Raw genomic sequence first — 25,368 nt, forward strand, 5'->3', positions numbered from 1 at the left:
GCGATTAATTTATTTACTGGCTTGATGGACTTTGGAAGTGAACTGAGTAAAGATGGATATGATCGAATACTCGAACATATTTACGATGCGTCGAGAATATATTTTCGGCAACGTTGCGAAAACGCAGTTGCAGAGGTAAAGAAACTAAACGAAGATAATTCAAGGCCTTTTTTACAATTGAAAGTGTCGGGTGATGGTTCCTGGAAAAAGCGGAGCTTCTCTTCGACACTTGGTGTAACGACTCTGATTCTATACGAGACTGGTAAAGTCGTAGATTTGATCGTCAAAAGTACTTTCTGCCAAGGTTGTGTGACGAGAGCAGGCCGTTTGCCCGTGTCTCGTCCGCGTTTCTCCCTTCCCCACTCGGCTAAGCGTGGTGGCCAACGTTGGGCGCATTTAAGTATGCGCCTAACACTTGGTCTTTTGTTTCAGCGCCAAGGACGAGCCAGCGCAGTTGAGCGCAAGAAAAGTTGAAGAGCGCGGAGAGAGAGTGAGAAAGAGAGAGAGAGAAAGAGAGTATTAGGCCTATGCAGGGATTGGCAGGCGCGCAACGCGTGACCGATAAGCGACGCGTCGCGTGCCGCCTAACTAATAGGTCAAGGTAGGGAGAGGAGCGAGCGCCGCTGAGCGACTGCAAGATGCGCGCAAGAATTAGTGCGTGAGAGAGTCGCAGCCGATCCTTACTAGAGTGAGGGAGTAGAAGCCTAGTCCTACTACAGTGCGGAAGTCCGAGCCCCGCAGAGAGAGCAGTTTGGGATAGCCGGAAGGAAGGAAAATCAACCCTACCGGCAACGGCTTTGCCAGCAACTGCAGCCAGCCCACCTGCTAGGAGAGTCAACGTCGCCGACGGAGACCTGGTCAGCGACAGCGGTTAGCGACGATCTGACCATCCTATTCATATGGTAAAATCGCCATCTGGAAAGCTTCGCCCGACAGGTGACTACCGAGCTTTAAATGCACAAACCGTTCCTGATCGCTACCCAATTCCGAGGATTAGCGATTTATTACTTCTTCTTCATGGAAAAAAGATTTTTTCAACTATAGATCTAAAGAAAGCATACTTTAAGATCCCCGTAGCTCCTGAGGACGTGCAAAAAACAGCAATCACTACTCCTTTTGGTCTATATGACTTTCTAGGAATGCCCTTAGGATTAAAAAATGCTACACAAACTTTCCAAAGATACATGAACAGTCTTTTAGGAAATCTTAGTTATGTTTCCGTTTTTATAGACGATATACTCATCTCATCCAACACTATGGAAGAGCATCTTAACCACTTACGAACCGTCCTGAGCATCCTGCTTGAAGAAGGTCTGAAAATAAACTGGACCAAGTGCCAGTTCGGTCAACAAGAGGTAAATTTTCTTGGCTTCAGAATAAATGCCGACGGATTTAGACCACCAGCAGAAAAGGTTGAGGCCATCCTCAACATTCCAAAACCTGCAACCATTCATGACATGAGGAGATTTCTGGGAGCAATCAACTATTTCAGACTGCAAATCCCGAATGCAGCTGAATCGCAAGCTCTACTCAACTAGTGCGTAAAAAGCATGAAGAAAAAAGACAGAACCCCGATAGCATGGACGTCGGAGTTAGAAAAAGCCTTTGAGGAAACCAAAAAATCGCTTGCAGCGGTAACATCCTCAGCCTTCTTGCATCCTCAAGCACCCATCATCCTCACAGCAGACGCATCTGCAACGGCATTGGGTGGATCCCTCGAACAGATAATCGATGGTAAACACACTCCACTTGGTTTCTACTCTAGGAAACTGTCTGCCGCAGAACGCAACTATAGTCCTTACGATCGTGAGCTACTTGCAATTTATGCGACGCTCAAGAACTTTGCGCACATTGTTGAAGGCAAAGAATTCGTAATCAGAACTGACCATAAACCACTAACCAAAGCTTTCCAGCAACGCCCGGATAAAGCGTCGCCACGACAGCTTTACCAATTAGATTACATAGCCCAATTCTGCACAACAATCGTTCACATTCCAGGAGAACAGAACGTCGTCGCCGACGCGCTCTCTAGAATCTGCACTATCAACATGCCCACCAGGCTCAGTGCACAAGTTATCAGTGAAGCCCAGGCGGATTACGAAGTTTCACCAAATCGGGAGAGCGAACATGTCAGTGGTCTTCAACCATTAGAAATAGACGGATATCGTTTCCTATGTGAAGTTTCAACGGGAGTAGTACGTCCTTTCTTACCACCCTCTCTGAGGAGGACAGCATTCGACGTCATTCACGGCCCGGCTCATCCAAGCGGTAGAGAAACAGCCAGGAAGATCTGAGAAAAATACTTCTGGCCAGGCATTCGTAAAGATGCACTTACTTGGTCACGCCAATGTATTCAGTGCCAGAGGGCGAAAATCCATCGCCACACACGAAGCCACCCTGCCGACTTAGGGATTCCAGAAGCAAGATTTAATCATATACACTTAGATATAGTTACTATGCCCCTAGTCAATGAGTACAGATACTGTCTCACACTGATAGACAGATACACCCGATGGCCCCAAGCAATACCGCTGAAAAAGGCAACATCGGAAGAAGTGGCCAACGCTTTCTTTTCTGGCTGGATTGCTATTTTTGGCACTCCGCTAACAATAACCACGGATCAAGGACCGCAATTTGAGTCCGCACTTTTCAGCTCGTTGGCAAAGCTAATTGGGGCGGAAAGAATCCGTACAACGCCTTACCACCCGCAATCAAACGGAATGGTTGAGCATTTTCACAGAACGCTCAAAGCCGCACTGATGTGTCAGCCTAGCTCTGCCTGGACCGAGCTGCTACCCACCGTGCTTTTAGGTTTAAGAACAGTCTTCAAGGAGGACATCAAAACCTCGCCTGGAATTCTTCATAACTAAGGACTTACCGCAATCACCGGTAACCTTCCTAGATCATCTGCGAAAGCACTTTCAAGTGATACGGCCGTCACCTACTTCACATCATATCTCAATCAAGCAATTCATTCATGGAGATCTGCATACATGCACCCATGTTTTTAAACTGGGAGTTCCAGTTAAACCTCCTCTTACTCCGCCCTACTCTGGACCTTATAAAGTTATCAAAAGGTTGGACGACCAGCGATACGTCATAGACGTCAGCGGAAATCCTCAAACCGTATCAACTTCAATGCTGAAACCAGCGTACATCTCTTCGGACGAGCCGTCACAGTCTAAACGGCAAACCAATGAAGTCCAGTCCAAATCGGTATCATTTCAGTTACCCCTGACGCAGCAAGCAGCCTCAAAAGGAGTAACCAAACTAAAACTTACGCCAGGATCACCTAAGTCCTGCCTAAAAAGCACCAGGTCACAACCTACATCTGAGTCACCTTCTGATCAGGTAACTTTCAGGGAGGGAGTGGCTGTGGCGGTCGCGCCAAGCTCATAACAGCGGCCACAAGAGGTCAGCATTCCGCAGTCTTCGGCAACTAGGCGGCGCAAGCAAGCGCTCGTCCCCCGCAGCGAATTCCAGTAGCGGCAGTCCTTCTACTGGCGTGCGAGGCAGTTGGTAATGCATGCCAGCTCCTCGTTGGCAACTACTTAGTTGCTGTAGCGCTAGTAGAGATCCTCATCGAATTTCACATTTGAATATCTGTAGCTCAGGGAATCAAAACAACAAGTAAAGTGTAAACAGAGATTAAAGTCTATCTACTGTAAATAAGTGAAATAAAGTTCTGTCTTAAACTAAACTAATCAAGGAGTCAAAAATCATTTCTCAGCGTGCGAATTCAACCTTCTCCACATATATATCATATTTATTATTATTAGTATATTTAATAAATTTATTATTATTTGTATGAATTAGCGCTTGGACCCTCCCCCCCACCTATATCAACCGTGTAGCCAATATCTATACACAATAGGAATCGTATGTAGTACCAGCGACAGTGGTTCCAGCGGTAGAGCATCCGCCTGCGGATTCAAAGGATGCGCGTTCGATCCTCCGATCCGTCCGGTTTTTTCCGATAAATCTAAAAATTTAACACCGACACACACACACACAATAAAAATCAAAACGCGAAACACAGAACGCGTGCATCGAGAACACGTTAGATCAGTAGGGGAGGAGAGGGAAGTGCAGAGAACGCACATGCATCACAGTAGGGCAGGGGGAGGGGGGAGAACGCACGGCATCAGAATACATCAACTCAGTAGGGGAGGGGGGAGTGCGTAGAACGCACCGGTATAACTTAGTAGGAGGGGGGAGGTGAGTCGACAATGCACGGGCCGCTTAGTGGGGGGGGGGGGAAGGTGAGTTGACAGTGCTCAGCTGAAGATGCACACACCTCAACTCAGACACTTTAACTCGGTGAGCTGTTACCCCTCTGATTTGTGGCCTCTCTAGTTTACCTACTTAAGAATTCAGAGATAGGTTTCTGGTTCCTCAAATAAATGTTTTGATCTCATTATAAATTTATGTTTTAATATGATACATTTTGGTATGTTGTTGAGGGAATTGCATTTCAACTGGAGTTTTTGTTTTCAATACTCAGAATCTTAAGAATGAATATTGAATTGATTTGAAGTGTATTAGTATAAAAAATACATATAATAAAAAACTATAGAGGAAAATTTGTAAAACAAGAAATTTACTCGTATACTCGTATAAGGTGGTAAGAGTATCGATGTTTTTAAATAGGGAAGTGTTTTTTTAAATCCTAAAGTTCCGATTGTTAATGTAACAATTTAATTAACGTGTGTTTTGAATTCTGAGCGGGTATTATTAGCATTAATATATTATTACTATTATATCAAATTTTACCTGAATCAAGAGGAGTTTCAGCTTGCAAAAATATTTTTATATTATCCTCCAAAATAAGACACTAAATTTTTAACATATGATGTAATATCCATTATATGAATATTTCGTCGAGAAACTGAAATAGACTCTCTGTGGAATTTCTGATAATATAATAAATGATCTAAAAACTTATTATTATTTAAGCATACTGACATTTTCATAAGATACGAACGAAACCAAAATAATATATCTCATATACCCATATCGTCAATTTCTCAATTAAACCCAAATGATTTACAGTATGAAACACATTTGAGATATCGACATAAACGGTATTCACTTGTTCGTGTTTGATATGGTATTTTGTATAAAAATGTTTAGACAAACAATATTTTGTGATGAATTAGCAGTTTGTGAAACCATGCTAATAATTGTATTTATCAGGTACCTAGACAAATAATAAGATATTGCATCGTCAAACAATCAAGCGATGGTTTTTAATACCAAAATAGATTCGTAATTTTCAACGTTTTGAAGATGTCCTTTCCTTACAATTAATTGCAAAAAAATAAACTTATGTAACGAGGGCAGCGCCTTAATCGGCACTGACGTCACCAATTTATTAAGGGGAGAATAAGAGAGGCACTTTCGCTCTTTAACAATCGGGGAACGAGAGGATAGGTCGAATGAATAAATAATTTTCCTTAATTAAAACACACAACTTAAATCTATTCAGACAAACAAATACAAAATCGGATATAATAAAAGTTTACATCACGCGCACATGAAAAGAACGACTTAAGCTAACGCGGGAGGATGAATTGCCTGGCGGCTAAATCGCCTTGACCATTCGCCTCCTTACAAATGAAAGAATACGTCGAAACCTCTCTACCGCATTACGATGAGCGTAGCCGGCAAGTGATCGCCTGGCTACCTATCGTTTCGACGCGGCCGCGCATCACCATGAGAGAGAAATACTGGGAGAGAGAGATAACCTGACCTTTGTCCTTGGCGATGAGCCGGCAATAGGGAGTTGACCTGGCCGCTGGCTGGACGTCTTCTTCGGCGTAGCCCGCGGTGAACCCACTGGAAGTCGTGCCGTGCACGGTGACGAGGGCGGCATTGAATGCCCTGCTGCAGGTGTTGCCACACGTAGCCTTGTCTCGCCCTGGTCTGGTCACTGCTGCACTTGTGTTTCTTTCTCTCTTTGCGCTGCTTTCCTTAACCTTTTTTTGAAAACTGATGCACGCCTCTTGACGCATCGTCCGTGTTCGCACTCTCGCCGGGCTCTCCCCACCGAGCCCACTCATTAGACGGCGTGCGACAAAAGCGCTAATTGGTCGCGCGTCACACGGCGGCCCAAACCTGCATAGTGCGTGCATAGGCGCGCACTCTAGCATGCTCGCTAACTCTCTCTCTCTCTCTGTCTCTCTCGGTCTCTCTCTGTCTCATAGTCGCTGTGCTCTTGCTTCTTCGGGCGCTCTCATTCTTGCTCGGCAATCTTCGGCGGCTGGAAAACATAAAGGCCAGTGGTTAGGCGCAATAAATATATGCGCCCAACGCTGACCACGTCGCCATGCCGAGCGATAAGAGGGGAGAGAGAAGGAGGGCAGACGAGGAGCAAGCGTACTGCTTGCTCTCGTCACACTTGTAAACACTAATGAATACAGAGAACGAAGTTAATACATACAGATACCTAGTGTACTTCTGCAGATTACCTCATATATGTAATTCTTAAAGTAATAATAACAATAACAACCTTTTTTCAGGCATTTCTTATGTGTTTAGAAACACAATTTGATTTATCAATTATTGATCGACCGTTAATCTTGCAATGTCTCTACCAATTACATAACTGCTTAGGAGATCGAAAAATCTTAAATTGGGATTTTTTTTTAAATAGATTTGACACCTTATTTTTAGAAGCTCAAGTATCTATTGACAAAAAAGAAGGAATCAACTATTTCAGAGGTATGAATTTAATAATTAATATATTTACATAAAAACGTATTAATTTCATTCTTTTCAAGAATCTTTTTAATTTGAAAAATAATTAAAAAATTTGTTACTATAGCTAATATATTCGAAAAATTCCATTCACCTTTATTGAATAATGCTATCTAAAATATCGTACATTTTTTTATTAATAATAGATCACCTGTTGTAATATTAACTGTTCTATTTAATTAAACGTATAATAAATTTTAATATTGCATTAGAAATTATTGTTTCATTAAGTATTATTAGATCGGAAGTGTCGGTATATGTCATACATAGTGTACTGTAATATGAATTTAAAATAAATTAAATTAAAAATGGATTATTAAATATATATTAATTATCCATCTATCATTGGAGGCCTTTATTTTCGACATACGTGCATGATTAAACTATAATTTAATGTTACGAATATTATTATTAACAATATATTATACTCCGGACGGGCAAACTGAAGCTGCCGAGGAGATAATACGTGGCACTAAATAAGTTCGGAATTAAGAATGGATGATTGCGTGTTACAAATGATAAGTCTTAATTAATGAAAAAATACACAAATATGACTTTAATGAGATTATTAAAGAAGGGGATACTCATCCGGCATAAAAAACCCTAGTCGTAAGTGGGGGGAAAAGCCATCGAGTTCCGATATAATAATTACAGAGCTTTTCCAGTTATTATTTCCTATAAATAATGTGGAACTGAATCATAAAATAGAAAGCTACGATACTAATACAAAATAGAGAGAGAAATATTGGATGCGCTTACAATAAGTTACCTGAGGCTCGCTGAGCCTGTACAATTCGCACGATTGAATGGCCATTCAAAGCAAAACGTGTGTTCGCTTACCAGTCGACGCCAACATAGGTAGAGGGAGGGAAGGTGCTACCACACACACATACATACATCGGCGCACCGCAGCCCCAACGTCTTGGGCACACAAAGCTGTGATGACACCTAGTTTGCCGACTGATGGGCAGGAAAGACCTGGTAGCACCCCGGATAGCGTCTTCCACTGACGTTAATCAGTCTCCTTGAAATACATCACTGGGATCACGAGACACTGGCGAGTCAGTCGCACACAAACACGCTCACACAGTTGAGCGCGCACAGTTTCTTTTGGCTCGGTATCGCAGACACGCACTTGCCGTAGATGAAAAGAGGACGCGTCGCGTACAACCTTTCGAGAGATACGGAATACACATTAAAGAGCAGAGAGTGTCGACCGTAGCTGTCGGGTTTCCGGAAGTAACTAAACTCTTCGTCGTATCATTCGAAGACGTGAGAAAAATAGGCGGTAAATTCTCCCTACTTTTGAGGCCCGAAAAGGGCCTAATAACTACATTGGGACATGTGGTGCGCAGATGTGGGAAATGCGCGCTGCAATTGGCGACATGCAATAAACAACAGACGCGCGCGTATTCCCGTCTGTAAACGTGACCGAACGCTGACGTCGATGATTTATTGCCCGTGCGTCGTTCCTTGTATTCTGTTATCGGTCGCTTTCTCTTTTTCTCTGTTTCTCTTAATCTTGAAGCGCAAATGACGCGAACAGTGCAATTCAAACTTATAAGTGATCGCCGGGTAGAGCATCGATATCAAAAGAAAACTTATTAATATTTGCTATGGCCAAGATTAATCCTCTTGGAAGGAGCAGGTAACTAGCACGGTGCTAATTGAACGGTAAGACTAAGAAATAAGAGCCTGGCTGCTTTTTCAGCAGTCTACTGTTAGTGAGTTTATTGCCAAGATGTATCGGTTTCCTCACTGCGGATTGTTGGCTATGGAAATATCTATCTGCTACTACATATTTTCACACATTGGCACTTATCACATTTTTTATCTTAATCTATGAACGCATGACAAAATTAGGCAATCGTACTGACTGCCCGTAAGCTGCTGTCTGGCTTGCCTGCTGCCCCTCCCTTCCCACCTAAATGCCACCGAAGACGCACGAGACTTTGTCTCTCACTCTCCTTGACTGTGTCTTTTTTATTCCTAGCTGTGACTCTTTCTCTCTCTCTCAGCCTCCTTCACTGGACAATGCCACTCATCCCTAAAACACAGCTTACCGGTATCTGTAATATGTACATCCGATTACAGTGCGCGGCACTGGCGGCGACAGAGAGAGAGAGACGGACAGGGCAAGCTATAACATCAGTCATGAGAAGTAGTATAGGCTATAAAGGTTCTAAACTACTTTTACCATGCGAGTATTTATTTCTTCCCTACCAGCAGTCGGTAACATTATCAATCCTGCCTTACCGAATAATGACATGCGAGTATTTATTCCTTCCTTACCAGCAGTCGGTAACATTATCAATCCTGCATTATCAACCAATGAAATGTTTTATCATCCGATTTTTTATCGATGGTTTGTATTGTAGCCGACTGTGCATGTGCATGTGCATGTGCGCGCGTGTGTATGTGTGTGTATCGATATGCTCGGCTGGTCGGTAATTATCGACGTGGATGATGCCCCCCGTAGGTCCCCGGCCGCCGGCCCAATGCCCCCGATAATCGATCGTTGATGTGTCAGATTGATTAAAACAAAAGATATATGATTAATGGGGTATATTATCGACGGTGGCGTATAGTCATGATGCCCAGTCGGTATATCTCGTGTAAATCACCCCCTACTATCCAGTGGGATAAGGTTTATTATTAAAAATATTGAATACGTTTAAAATTTTTTAAAACACATTTATTTGAAAAAAAGTAAACATTTTCATTATATTATAATGGCATGCCTAGTCGGTATATCTCTTGGAAAGTTCCGGAGTTATTGGCGTACTCGTGCGCAACTCCGTGTGCATGCCCTATGGGATAAGGTTTATTCAAAAATCAACAAAATCATCAAATTTTGAATACGTTTAAAATTTACATTTATTTGATAAAAAAAGTATACATAACTATTATATTATAATACTTCTACAAGTTTTGTAGTGTTACCGCTTATTGGATTATACTTAACTATACGATCGTGTAAAATTAAACAATATGCAGCTGTTTCCGCAGGTATATCATTTTTTGTTTCAAACTCTAGACGTACATCTACAACAGCTTGTTTCAATGATTTATTTTGCTTAGAACAATCTATTACTATTAGAGGTTATAACGAATCGCTTGCATATTCGTTATGTCTCTCTCTCCCCAAGAAGCCAGTGACTAATATATTTATTAAACATTATAAATTTTCATATCATTTGAATAGTTACAGCATTGCGGACGTCAGCGAACTGGTAAGCGACGCGACTGGCGTACGATAATCGATATCGACTCGCGGCGCGGACCTCGCGGAGAGACGCTTCCTTGCGAGGAGAGAGAGAGAGTTTCGAAAATCGAGACAGTTGGCTTGCAATCCGCGACTAGCTAAGACTCCTCGTACGAGTCACCACAAGTTTTCTGGCTTTTCTTCGCGACGAATTGGTATTAGAAGGTGGCAGAGAATATCGCTACAGCGGGGCTGAAGCAGAGGCCTACTACGGGCGATCAGCACCGCTCCTATCAGGGGAGAAGCGTCATCGCCAATTCACCGACGACAAGAGCGGATACACAACAGAAGCGAGTTCGCTACTTAACGCTCTTGGACAGCGGCTAGATTAAGCGTGCAAGCGGCGATACTGTAAGTACCAGGTCTAGCGCTTGTCTTCTCTCTCTATACCGCTCTCTCTCCCTTTTATTACGTTAATTAAGCCGCGCGTTTACGCTCGCCTTTTTCTCTTGTACGCGTTTCGCCGCGGCCACCGTTGATACCGGCATGTTCTCTCTCTCCGCGAGTGTGCTGTCGCTTTTGTACTTTCGTCGTACTTTAACTGAATAAGTGCCGCTTGCCGTTCGTGAACACCCGGCTCCTGCGAGGCGATTTTGCTGCTACTTGATCCGACAAGGTTAAGCGCTGTCGCCTCCTCGTTCGAACGGTGCGCGCCGGTTCGCTGTCGTCATTGCGCACAGCTCACAACAGAGCGAGTGCTGGCGCGACCATAACCGCACAGCGCGTGCGCAGTTTCGTCCTCTTCACCGTCAAATTATTGCGAGTCTCCTTGCGTTACGATTGACTTTGTTTATATCGACGCGTTTTGATATTATGTATTCCTTGTTGCTAATTAAAATTTACACGCATCCACTATTAATCGTATTTGAGTGCTTATTGTCCGCCGACTCCCCGTTCCTCGAACCGTAATTGTGTATGCGACTGTACCCGCGCGAGTCTCTCTTCTTGGACGTCGCGCATCTTCACGCGTAGCCTACGACACTCTCCGCGGGCCAAATTTTCGACTCGAGAAGGAGGCAACTGAGCTGCTGGACCCAGGACGTTCGGTGCAGGAGTGCCGATCTGCTCTGGAGAGCCATTTATCTACTTTTCCGCGGTTACTTTTATATAGCGTGTCCCGCTCGAGCGAAGCTGAGTAGGAACCCCGTTATAAGGTGCATGTGTAATAAATTGTTTTCGATTCAAAAGTGGATTCTACATAAAGTCTCTGTTGTAACAGTTCACTTGAAAATTAGCATACATGTCATATAACATAGAATATTGATTGTTACTTATATCAAGATTTTAATTTCCATACGGATATTGCTCAGAATTGGGAAAAAGTTTAACATTGGTTACACGGCAATGATCAAATCTGCTGGGATTTTTAGTTTGATCAGACTTGCGTTTTGTTTGTAAATCTAATAGAATATATCTTGGTTTTTCTAATTGATTGGATGTTTTTACTGTCCAAAGATGTTTTCACGTTTGTGGTAATGCTGGATACTCATAAAGTTCCCACGATCGAAAACTCATAGAAATAAGAATATCTTTTTGAATGAAATTGAATATCTGTATTTTACACTTATCAGACGTAATTACATAAGGCATCAACCATTCGATTCGTATGAGTTCTATTTTAAAAAGTTCATACTGCTTAGTATCATCAATTCTCACCAAGTTTTGTATGACTGCGTTTAAATTATCTCTTGATCGGGTAAGAATAAGTTCATACTTTACATTCACAACAATTTTGTGATAGTCTTCAGAGAATCCTAAAATCATGGAAAGTGGTACAACACCTTCACAATCGAAAAAAACAATCAATATTGACTTAACATTGCTCCGATTTTGACGTGCTTTTTTTGGTCTTGGCGATTCAGAATGCTTCTACTGTGAAGATTGTTGTTTTGTTTCAGGATCATAACCATAAACCCATGATTCATCACTTGTAATAACTTTTCTAAGCACATTATCATCATTATTGACCATTTCCAGATTGTCCAGAGCGATCTCTAAGCGAATGTTCTTCGGCTCTGCTGTAAGCAATTTTGGGATGAATTTCGCACACACGCGTTTCATTCCTAAATTCTCGGTTAAAATTTCTGAAATGATAGTTTTTGGTATCCCAAGATCTTCTTCTAGTTCTCGCACAGTCATACGACGATCTTGTTCAATTGCAAGTTGCACCCGCTCAATATTTTCTGCGGTTTTTGTCGTCGAAGGTCGGCCGGAAAGTGAATCACTATCGACAGAAATGCGACCATCCTTGAACCGTTTATACCACTCTTTTATTCGTGTTTTGCTCATACACTCGCTTCCGAAGGCCTTTTGCATCATTTCAATAGTTTCCGAACTCGTTTTTCCGAATTGAAAGCAAAATTTGATGCAAATTCGTTGATCTTGTTTTTCAGTCATTTTTGATAATATCAAAATACGACGAACGCGAAAAAGGCACTGTAAACAAAGACACGCTGCGCATGAACTATACGTCCGGCAGGTGTCTGTAAGTAACCAATAGATTCGTGAGGCTTTACTGTTGACGTTTCTGTCCGGTAGAGGTCGCTAAAACACTATGGCGCGAAGATATAAACGTAGGCCCGATACTTTCCGGACAGACCTTGTATTTACGAACTTTTTCCCAGTAACAGCATTACCATCACGTCTTCTTATTTTTCCTATAATGTGTAGAGAACTTTTCGATGGTAAGAGACATAAATCTTGATGTTGTATTAATATACGAATTTCATCGCTATTGTTAAATTTTTATGAATTGTAAGGTTGATGTGCATGAACTTCATAATGAGCTATAGATTCATCAAAGATGATAGGTGCTTGCACACTAAGTATTTCTTCCATCTTTGAAATGACAACAGCATACAAATATACACGTTAATTTTTTAAACTGTTGACGTTTCTTTTTCTTCTTTTTGTTGCGACGTCTCGAACAATCTTCAGCCCGAGACTTTTCAGGAACTGAATGTTTCGACATGTTAGACCTCTGACTATCCGTCGATGACTGCCTTTGTGAGCGCTTAACGGTGTTGTTATATAGCCACTCTCTATTTTAGCATTATAAACTATTCCCATGACACTCTCTTTATATGTAAACGAATCGTGATTACTTCTCCACGAAGGTTTATTAAATTACCGTCTTGGTCTGTAATGGTATAGGTTGGTCATGGCCTACACCGTGCGTCCCTTCTCTCTCTCCGACATCGGCAAGGGCTCATGGCGGGCATCTGGCGCACGTATGTTTCGTGCCTGATGCCAGTCTTTTGTTTCAGCATTGGTTTCTCTCTTCATCAAGAAAGGAAGAGAGAGCAGCAGCAGTATTAGTGGGTAAGAGCGGGTAACAACATGCGCTCTCGTCAGTCACCGAAAGTGAGAGAGAGAGAGAGAGTGCAGCTATAATGCGGCTAGGCACGCGACACTGGCCACGCTTGACGGTGCCGCGTGCCGCCGATTAGGTAAGTGAGCGGGGAGGTCGTGAGAAGCAGTCTCTCACGCACTATTGCGTCGTTTCTCGCGAGCATTAAGAAAGTGACTTCGCGAGCGAGAGCATACCAGCTAACGCACCAGCAGAGTATCCTCGAAAGCGGCCTTTGTCCACCAGTCACGCCATATCTGAGGAGGTCACCAGTCGGTAGAAAGACGATCAACGTGGCAGCCCAGCGGACTTGGCCGATTAACAGGTCATACTCTCTCCTCTCATTTCTCTTCCTTAATCGGTTTTACCCTTTTTGGCTATTCGCGACTTGTGCGCTGTGTCAGGCTCACGCGGGTCGGCACGGCTGAACTAATGGTTAAGTTTTCTTTCTTTATTGTGTATCTAGTCGGTTGTGAGATGGCAAGGCGCTGACGTGTCGGTCATCTCATTTAGTTGATAAGAAGTTATTGTACATTAAGTTAAGGTTTGATAGATTGTTCTGTTCGTCATCGCTCAAGGTAGCGATTTTATAATAAACGTATTTGGTTGGTAAAAGGTGAGAATATTTAATTGCAATAGCTTTTCCTCTTCTGCCTTGCTGGGAGCGATACACCGCCTCCCTTACCCCCCCCCCCCCCCCCCCCCCAATGAATATGGTGATAGCGGGAAAGCCATCACCAAGGATGGCCGACACTATTACATGGCATCACTTGTAGGGAGAGGGGAGGCAGTAAGAGAGGACGATCATTAGTGCGCGAATTACTTAAATAGGGTAAAATAGCGAAGACGAGTGATTTCTTCTTTTTTTATGTGTATGAACAAGGGCAAAAAGACGTACGTTGGAAAACAACGTACCGCCTTGTAAGTATAAGTCTCAGATATCGGCTCGCGGCGTGGCGGGGTCGTTCGCGTCGTGACGTATTCGTGTTGGGGAATTCGGCTAGTGGAGGTGTTCGCTTACAACCACGTGACACATTCCTTTGTAGTCTAATGCTAGGCGATAACATGGCAGCATATGACGCGGGGAAGGCGCGGTTAGCTTAGTTTTTGTTTCGTTTTCTCTCGTTTCTTTTTTTTTATGTTGTGTTGTTAAATTCCTAGCGTGTTGGTTATAGCGTTCCATGCGCTTGTTTGACTGTCCGTCTCCACTGCAACTGCGCTGTTAAAAGAAAAAAATTTTTTTTTCAATATGCCGCTCGCATGCAAAAATCGGCTTACGATGCGTAGGTTGCGTCGTGATGCCCGTGTTAAGGAAGTCAAGCGCCGCATCGATTTTATAGAGCCAGCCGCCTTGCTTAAACTGATGCGTTACCGTAGGTTAGCGTTGCACTGCGAGATGGATGAACTTAAGGAAAGGTACTTGCGTTTTATGATCGCGTTGGAGAGGCCAGAGCTTGTGTCACCCTTACAGCCGAGCGATTTTACGTCGGATCGCGTACCTGATCTATCGCGCGATGAGCCTACGCATATGGCAATTACCAGCGACGAAAGCGAGAATAGGACAGTCGAACCGGTTAGGATCGCATCGCCAAGGGCTGCAGAGTGGCGATTACCAGGACAGGCGACGCGATCAACAGAAAGCATTGCCGTTCTGCGTGAGCCGATTCGGCCACCGGTCGATACGGTTATCACTCCCATTCCTGAGGAGAAAATTTTACCAGCAACCGTCACTGATGGTACTAATGCGGTCTATAGTGTAGAAAGAGAAGCAATACAGGGCGGAACAAATCAGGCTGCGCAACAGGCTCAATTGTGTATTAGGTTAAGGTTTGATAGATTGTTCTGTTCGTATTCGCTGAAGGTAGTGATTTTATAATAAACGTATTTAATTGGTAAAATGTGAGAATATTTATTGCGATAGCCTTTCTCCTTCTGCCTTGCTAGGAGCGATACACTGCCTCCCTTACCTCCTCCTTAAAGAATATAGTGATAGCCGGAAAGGATTATCAGCCAAGGACGGCCAACGCTATTACAGGTCAATTAGTCGTAGATGTAAATGATCAATAACTCTGATAGTTAGAGGTAAATATATAATCTGTTTAGGAACTTCAATAATCTTATATCCTGGTGGTACAGCTGGAAAGAATTCATGAATGATATGACCTCTATTGTGATATAAGCTCCAGATGTTATATTACATTCAACGCGTAGAGCGTTTACTTTGAGAGTGGTTACAAGCATGTTGGAGTCATTATTTACGTATATTGGTTGGCAACAATCGTTTAGTGAAACCTAATAAACGTCCTATAGAGTTAGTTGGTCGAAAATCGACATGTTCATTGCAAATTATTTCACTGCATAAAATATTGTTATTAGGTTTTATTTCAATTTTTATATCTGTTGAGTTTAACTTTTCTTTCAAATATCGATCGATGTCACCAATTTCATAACTACCTGTAGGTATTTCAATTTCAAAATCACTAACTTTGAATTTATTGTGTCCGACGTGAATATTTGGTATCGAATTAAATAAAAGTAATTCTACCAAACCAAGAGTATAAGTTTTATCCTTATCCAGTTCTATAGGTGGAAAATAGTATGTTTCTAATACAGATGATGTACTAGGCAAACTGAGGGTCAATGATTTAACCATGTCGAGTGATTGTACACAACTGAATTCTTTATTCGCAATTCTTACTATTTATACAAATGATAATTGTCAGGATGATCTAACAAATTACATGAAAATTTTAAATATAGATGGCTACAGGTGTATTATAATTCTGATATTTGTTATAATTGTACTTGATTTGATCAACTTTGAAATATTTCAAGAGGTCTAGAGGTGAACGTAAATCGCCAAAACTATCAAAGACATTTTTACCATTTTTTCGGTATGCCACCCAATGTGTACCTGGTCCAGAATTATCATCAAGGTTTACAACTGCACACTCATTGACTCGTGGTCGCGTGGTAGAAAGTTTCTCATAAAAACACCACGAAAGTTTGGAATTCGTAATTCATGAACATACTTTTTTATATCGTAATCTGTTAAAAGACGACGTGGCAGTTTTAAATCAGTTTTTTTTTAATGTCTTTGTAATTTGTAAGTTTTTTCTTAATAACTTTATTTTTAGGCTTCTTGACTTTACTATTTGTACTGAAGGCTAAACCAAAGCCTTTTTGATATGGTCTCAAATACAAACCTTTACCAAGAGCTAAAGCTTCAACACGTTTGTTATGCCTTGACTATTCTTCTAATTGTTTTTTAGCAGCGTTCGCTCGGTTTACAGCTTGTGCTATTTCTGCTGCACCACCTGCCAATGATCTAAGTGCGCTAAGTCCCGCGAAAACAGGAATGAATGCTGGTAAGAAACCTCCAACCTTAGGGATTGGAAGTATTCTTGGTAAATTAATATTTTTCTTTCCACCAACATTTTTTATGGTTTTTCGTGCTGCGTTTAAGGCACTTTTGATAACAATTCTCCAATCATTGCTAGGAGTTATACGTTTTTTTGTCATGCTGATAAGTTTTTTCATTGTTAAAGTCTTTCTGTTGTTAGAACTTTTTTTTGACGAAGTCTTCCTTTTCTTAAAACGCTTCTTGCTAAGTCCCATTCCGAACATTGGTTTTGCTTTCATGATGTTTGTAACGGCACATGCTGCAGCTCTTTCACTTAAGTTAACGTCAGAACTATGTACACATTGCCAAAATTTTTGAGCCAATACTTTGTCTGCAATGTTTCGTACTTGAATATCCTTATTTTTAGAGTAAGCAATGTCGTGATCTTTACATGTAGCGTCCAGAGGATTAATACCAGGGTCTCCCCGAGTTAATCGCTTATATAGTTTTGTACCAGGTCCGCAATATTGATAACCTGGTATGTGAGCCTCAAAGGGTAGATTATTTATCAAATTATTTACTAAACCTCTACCAATCTTCCTTTTGTTTTTTCTTTCGTGGGCGATCATGATCGAGTATTTAGTAGTGAATGCGTAAAAATTTATAAATACACTCTTTTATAGCATTGATTATTAGTTGTGATTCGGAGTTTAGAGTAAAATGGATGTAGCGGAATACGAGGTGTGTTCAAAAAATAACGAGAATTTTCGTTTTATGAAAAAAATATTTATTTATTCATCTACATTAATGTTGTCGCCTTCAAAGTAGTCCCCTTCGGATACAATACACTTATGCCAACGCTTTTTCCAATCCTCGAAACACTTTTGAAACTCGATCTTTGTAATAGCTTTTAGCTCTTTCAGCGATTCGCTTTTAATGTCATCTATGCTTGTAAAACGACGGCCTTTTAATGTTCTCTTTATTTTTGGAAATAGAAAAAAGTCACATGGAGCCATATCTGGCGAATATGGAGGCTGAGGCATCGTTACAGTTTCGTTTTTGGCCAAAAATTCACGAACAAGCAATGAAGTGTGAGCAGGCGCATTATCGTGGTGCAAAAGCCATGAATTGTTTTGCCACAAATCCGGGCGTTTTTTTCGGATTGCTTCACGCAAACGACGTTGAACTTGTAGGTAGTACTGCTTATTGATTGTTTGACCTTGTGGCAAGAATTCATAATGCACTATGCCATTAAAATCGAAGAACACAGTGAGCATAACCTTCACATTCGACCGCACTTGTCGAGCCTTTTTCGGTCTTGGCGATCCAGAATGCCTCCACTGGGACGATTGTGCCTTAGTTTCGACATCATATCCGTAAACCCATGTTTCGTCACCTGTTATAACACGTTTTAGTAGTTCTGCATCGTTATTGACTTCGTTTAGCGACTCCTGAGCAACTTCCATTCGCCGCTGTTTTTGTTCGAAATTCAACAATTTTGGAACGAATTTTGCTGCCACACGTTTCATACCCAAAACATTCGAAAAAATTTGATGGCATGAGCCAACTGATATGCCAACATCATCAGCGACTTCTCTGATTGTGATTCGGCGATCGTTCATAACCATTTCTTTCACTTTTTTCACGTTTTCATCGGTTGTTGATGTGCTTGGGCGTCCGGGTCGTTCGTCATCTTCAACGTTTTCGTAGCCATCTTGGAAACGCTTATACCACTCATAAATCCTTGCTTTACTCATAGCAGACTCACTATATGCCTTTGTTAACATTTGACAAACTTTACTACACTTTATTTCATTTTTTACGCAAAATTTAATACAAATTCTTTGATCCATTTTTTTTCACAAACGAAAATCGCCGAGCTCGAAAAACACGTCTAACGTTAGCGGCTGCCACTTAAAAAGTAAGCAATGAATATTGCTGAAAATTTTATCGTACTTCAGGGGCATGTGTACCAACATAATAAAAAAAATTTTATACAAGCGGACTCTCCAAACCCGCGAAATTTAAAAATTCTCGTTACTTTTTGAACACACCTCGTAGTCTTTCAAGCTTCCTGTGATAAATTTTGATGCGTTAACAGACAAAAATGAAAAGAAAATTGAAAGACAGTATGCTTTGATGCAGTATGCTGTGGTGCATCTAATTGTGGTAAGACGAATGCGCTCTTAGCTCTTTTAACCCATCTTAATGGTTTAAAGTTTGAAAATATTTACATATATTCTAAGTCGCTTAATCAACCAAAATACAAATTTCTTGAGCAACTTCTTGAACCCATCAAAGGTGTCGACTACTTACCTTTTAGCGAGCGTCATCTCGTTGTATTACCAGAAGAAGCACGTCCAAACTCTATTATGATTTTTGATGACATTGCTTGTGAGAAGCAAGATAATGGGAAAGCTTTTTATTGTATGGGAAGACATAGAAATGTTGATTGCTGTTACTTATGTCAATCATATGCTCAAGTACCCAAATACTTAGTGAGAGATAATGTGAATTTTTTAATAATTTTCCGCCAAGATGATATGAATTTAAAACATCAATAATGATCATGTGAATACTGATATGTCATACCAATGTTTTAAACAAATTTGTTCTTCGTGTTGGAAAGAAGATTACAGCGTTCTTGTAATTGACATGGATCGAAAAATAGATGCTGGCAGATTTAGAAAAGGTTTTGATAAGTTCATTATAAATGCGAATCATTCAACATAAAAGATCAAGATTGCAGATAGACAACGTGACTGAGTTAGGTCAACAGATTGGTATTCTTTGTTAAGTGGAAAAAGCTTGCGAAGCCGTAAAACATAAATATAATTTGTTAAAGTCCGACAAATTAGCAACTGAAAAATGTGTAAAAGATACTTTCTTTCCTGTGATTAAACCACTTGAAAAGTTAGTTGATGAAACAACACTTAGTCAGTAGAGAAAAACCAAACGTAAAAAATTATTGCAACCTAAAAAAGAAGAAAAAGATAGCTATGACATACGAGAATTATCTAAAAAAGAGAAAAAACCAAATCAAATAAAATTATTATAGGTAAAAATACTTATGTAAAAAGCCCTGGATTGGTTGAACTGTTATTCAAAAAAAAAGCCTGATAGCTCCATTGTAACTCAAGACGATTTAGATATCTACGGTCGTATTATAAATAAAACGAATGCATATAAATAAAAAGCATTACAAACCTGACGAAGAAATACGCTATCAAGTAAGTGAAAAATTTCGAGATATTATATCTCACTTGATCAGAGTTACACCTTATAATTCAACAAGTGGCAGAGGGTTTTCTTTGAAGTCATTTTATAAAATTGCACGACCTAATAATCTTACTGATTATATATATTGAAATGATCCCAATGAGCTTGTAGAAGGTCTTAGATTATTAATTGCAGAGACATCGACGGGCAATCAAAATCATGTAAATGAAATTCAGTCTATAATCGAAGAATTAAGAGAAGCTGAAATTGTATATTAATAGTATTAGTTAGCTTTCAAGTTCATTATCATCATAAGCATTGATCTCTTTGGACATCAATTAAAATCACTTTCCACTGTTACCGCTCAGGGTCCACCTGGCTTGGGATTCAAATTGATCGATGATGGTCAGTTTGACATAAAAAATAAGAGACTCTGCATAGTTACTGATACTGCAGACAATCAAGACGCTGTTAATCTTAATGTTTTGCGAAAAGTTATCAGTGACGAGTTGGAAAAAATTTTCCTCATTATTAATGCTCAGAAGCGAGAAGTGAATGAAATAAGTTCAAATAATCAGTTGATATACACTGATATCGAACAAAAATTGTTAACTATTAATAAGAATATTTCATCACTGAATTTAAAATTAGATGCTAATGAAGAAAAACTTTTGCATATGAAAAAAAAAATGAACAACAAGTATAAAACAGTTGTAGATGAGCTTCATAAGCCAGCTCGTCGTAATTATTTAAGAAGATCATTTGACATTCGTAAATAGTTGGATATACTACCTGATCTAGTTTCACAATAAGTCCAAACATAACTCCAATAATAACTCCAAACATCGAACAATTGGTATGAAATATATCGAAGTAACTGCTGCTAGAGTTTTAGAAATATTGAAACGATTGTCTGCGAAAAAAACTCTAACCATAACGAAACGTGCAAAATTCAAAGTTGGTGACAAAGTACGAGTAAGCAAAAGTAAACAAATTTTTGAGAACGGCTATACACCGAATTGGTCAATAGAAATTTTTACAGTTTATAAAGTTATGAAAACAGTCCCATTTACTTATCGTTTGAAAGATTATCAAGAAAACCTATCGCTGGTGACTTTTTCGAAGAAGAATTACTCAAGACAAAATATCCGGATATTTATTTGATAGAAAAAGTTGTAAAAAAACATGGTGATCATTATTATGTAAAATGGTTAGGATTTGACGAATCACATAATAGTTATGTTCATAAAGATGATATGTAAACGGTATTAAATAAATAAAATGATAAAATATATTCTATGTTTTTTTATTTTTTCATTTCTATACATTTTTTTAAGAGTACAGGTGTAATAATTTCACTCAAATGATTGATTCTCATTTTAAACCGTTCTCTATCACGAGCCATCTGCATCCATTCTCCATGACAAGCAGTTCGATGTGCGTATGCCCATGTAATCATCTGATGTATTTGAATTTTTTCTTGAAAATGTACAGCCTTGGATGGTTTCTTTTTCTGGTTCAATCTGAAATTAAACAATACTGATTAAGACTAATTACGCATCTGTTTTATGATTATATTTAAAAAAATATTAATATGTTTTTTGACTTAACTAATTTTGTCATGTCCATGTGCTAGAGTGTCAGTACTGTTAGGTAATAGATATCTCTTATCATAATAAGGATTCAATGCAATTTTTCTTCGTTGAATAGTTTCAACATTGTACAATTTAGATCTGATCGTACATTGCTGTCTTCTATGAATATGTAAATTTTGTAAACAGTCCAAATAATGATCAAATTCAATAGTTTTCTCGACAACGGAAGCATTCACACCTTTAATTTTTTTTATAGCATCAATACCATTTACACGAGTACAGTACATTTTACTCCTCAAACCAATAAATTTTGTTAGTATATTTCCATTGCACTCGTCCTTCATTAAACCAACTACCTTCTTATTTACCCTTGGCATATCGAATACGTCGTCAGCAGGATAGCCAGAAGTGTCAAAATAATTTATGTTAGCTTTCATATCAGCATAAATGTCTTGACACTTTATAGAGTATATAAAACTATCAGTATCCGTATAGAGAAGCTTACAGTTTTTTCCATAGATTCTTTTTATGTAATCATAATGAAAGCTGTACATTAATGTTTTGGATACGTTTAATACTGTAAGACCGACATAAATAGGTTTATTCAAATATACCTTAGTTTTACGCAACTGAACAAAGACCAAATTTCCATCAAAAATAGATCTACTATGAGAGTTAGGCTTTGAAACGAAAGCTTCCACACCATATCGTCCATTCCGCTTTGTTAAAAGTTTTACATCAACATGTTTGTGAACGTTTGCCATAGTTTTACCATATATACTTATTATTCATGAGTTTGAAAAGATTTTTTTTAAACTCATTTTTAGCTTTCACTCTCATCGAACTGTTCAGATCGATATATGGTTTTAGCCATGCGGATTGCTCGAATTTCAATAATCTATGAATTTTTAGAAGCTTGAGTCCATGCTGAACAGCTTGTTTAAGAGCTCGATAATGAATCACATAATTTCTCGTATTTATGTTAGTAGAATATAATTTTTCATGCTTAGAACCATGAAGCTTCATGTGCTCTGAGCAAAATGGAAAATCATTATGTTCATCGTAAATCGATTGCGGTAATCTAAATCGACTTCAAAAATATAACCCATTGTAGCATCATCTGCAACTTGTAGAAAGTCAATTTTATCAATATTTTCTTCCCACTCAATTTTATCTCGTGGCAAATTGTGTCATCGTATATCCATACAAGTTATTAGCGTCTAGATAAACAAGGTTGTTTAAGAGCTCTTCTACGCTACTATCAAATTTTTCTTTCATATATCTGTTGTCTAGACCATACGCTGTTAGACATTGCTCGCGAAATTGTTCAAAAACTTCTGCGAGTAATAGAATCTCGATTTTCATGTATAAATCGCAATATTCACCTAAATTTTTTATGTTGAATGCTTTCCTAACTTGAAGGGCATGCTCGTAATCAGCATGCGATACTTCTGAATCAGTGAGACAACTGTAAAAGTATTTTTTTTTTCAGGCAAGCTGATTTCTTCGAGTTTTTCCCAGTAATCGATGTATTCATATAGAAACACTCCTTCCCGCGTCAACAAATTTATTTTTTTTTCTTCAGTATCTTGAAATTCTGAATTCACAATTTCATAACTATCAAAATAAGAAGCCAATTTGTAAAGTAACGAAGCCATAAACTTTAATGAATCAATAAATCGTAATTTGATTCCAGTGTCTGCAACAGTTTTTGTGAATGCAATATACTTTTCTTTCGTCAAAGGTAGAATTTCAATATATTCAGAAAAGTGATTGGATATATCACGAATAATAAAATGAGCATCATAACCACTAAGATTGTGAAAAACTATAGGTACTATACAAGAATCTTAATAGTTCAGATTGCAACTTTGATGTGCTGCACCTCGATACATTTTTGTCAAGTGACAATGGTCATGAACTGTCATTGATTCGTTAATTAATTTTTCACAAATATGACATACATTTTGCCTCGAATTGAGCGATTTCTTCTGGCGTAAGATCATTCATAGGTTTTGGATCATCATAAATATTTTTTATGTAATAAGAAATATTTTTTAACTCTTATGCGAACCATTTCGATGGCTCAGACCCGCGATAAGAATTATATCTCGATAAGCTATCATCATAATAACATTTTAAGTAGTATCCTATGCTAAACATTTCGTGGTGTTGAATGGTAATAATATTTTTATGAACATCTTGCTCATCAACTTTTGGTTTATTCAATAAGCATTCACAGTCTCCATAGATAATGTATGGTTATTTTAATTTGAATCCATAGTTCTGAAATTCAATTACATCTTGACCTTTTCTTGGCATCTGTACACTACACTTATTTATTTGTTTACAGTTCCTTTTATGTGCAACGAGTTTCTCTGAGGTGTTAAAATCATGCAAACATTGATCACAAATGAATTTTTTAGTTTTGCAGCGCGATAAACTGCTTTCTATTAATATTGCAAGGTCTTTTATATAAATATAATGATAATTATTTGATATTTCATCATTTATCAATAAAATATTGACATGATTTAATTTTTTATCATCTGTATGATAAAGAGGAACGATTTTTTTACCCTCTAAACCAAACATATTAATTGATATGCTGTTTTATTTTTCAAATTTTGAAATTTGATTCAAAGAGACTGGATATGATATACCATTCAAATGGAGTTTATTCTCGTATGATATGTAATGACTTACTCGTTGAGGATGATTTGTATATTTAATTTTACATGAAGCTGCTAAGATTGCCCATATAAAGCATGTCTTATCATCATTTTCTACATTGATACAAGCATGCTTGTTTATTAAAAATGTTGGTAGAGGTATATAAGAACTTCCACTTCGCATTGGATTCAATTTATTAATATTAATTTGAAGATTAATAATAGAATCCAAAGACTAACCTGACTCGTAACTTTCAAATTCCTCCACCTCGTTTAATAATGGATTTTTAATATTATCATCAAACCATTTCTTGAGAGGGCTTAAAGGATATACTTGAATATTTCGTGTAGTAAAATGCTTTGTGTCAAAAGACTTTTTCAATTTATCTTGATTACTTGAATATTTCCAAAATTTACATGATAGTAGAACATTAATTTTACAAGCATTATTCACTCTTGAAATACTTTTGACATGTATTGCAAATAAATCGCAAGTATCTTTTAAGAATGATTCAATATCAATGTGTTGAATATTGGCTATAACACTAGTTTTCAAACGGTTTTCGAATGCGCTTTCTAAGTCTACCCATTGTACACGATTTTTTATACTATCATCCAAGCCTCTTCCTATGAACTCTACAATTTTCTAGTCTTAAATAAATACATTCAAGTTTACCAATGGTACTGAGCAATGATTGTTTTTGTGGCACACTAAGCGATGATGACTGTCTCAAAACTTTTTTCAAAGTTCTTAAAAGAAATAATAAGATTTACAGCTTCTTCAATCAGATGGAAGTGTTACAAATAGTTTTGTAAAATTTCCATTTTTGTTTTTTAGCATAAACGTTGACTGTTGTAGGTATCAATTACGAATGAATTGAGATCGACTTCTACTATTTTATATATAATGTTATTAATCTTCTTCACCACATGTACTACAGGTATCTGAAGTTCCTATCTCAGACTCTTCATTTTGAATATAATCATCATCATCATTATCATTGCTAAGTATTTCTATGTCGGATTGAGCTTCTTCTTCTTCCATCTCCATAAGAAACTCTGCTAACGTTCTTTCAGTTTGAAAGCAGAATTTATTGATGTCTTGAGCGTGTTTTGGATAACACATTTTGAGTTTCTATGTTTCTTGATAGATGACAAGAAAATGA

General features: G+C 38.9%; 1 protein-coding gene across 1 annotated transcript in view; it reads left to right on the forward strand.

Annotated features, from left to right (window-relative positions):
• Positions 1 to 25,368, forward strand: part of LOC131667616 (protein unc-79 homolog) — a gene marked incomplete at its 3' end in the record, with an annotated part of 3,688,809 nt that overhangs the window by 1,964,296 nt on the left and 1,699,145 nt on the right. Inside the window, exon 21 of the mRNA XM_058941149.1 lies at positions 6,522 to 6,723. Within this exon, the coding sequence (XP_058797132.1) occupies positions 6,522 to 6,723 (202 nt within the window). The remainder of the gene's footprint in view (positions 1 to 6,521; positions 6,724 to 25,368) is intronic.

This window comes from Phymastichus coffea, unplaced genomic scaffold (genome assembly GCF_024137745.1).
Source record: "Phymastichus coffea isolate CEN01 unplaced genomic scaffold, Cenicafe_Pcof_1.1 PCOF00005, whole genome shotgun sequence".
Classification (NCBI taxonomy): Eukaryota; Metazoa; Arthropoda; class Insecta; order Hymenoptera; family Eulophidae; genus Phymastichus; species Phymastichus coffea.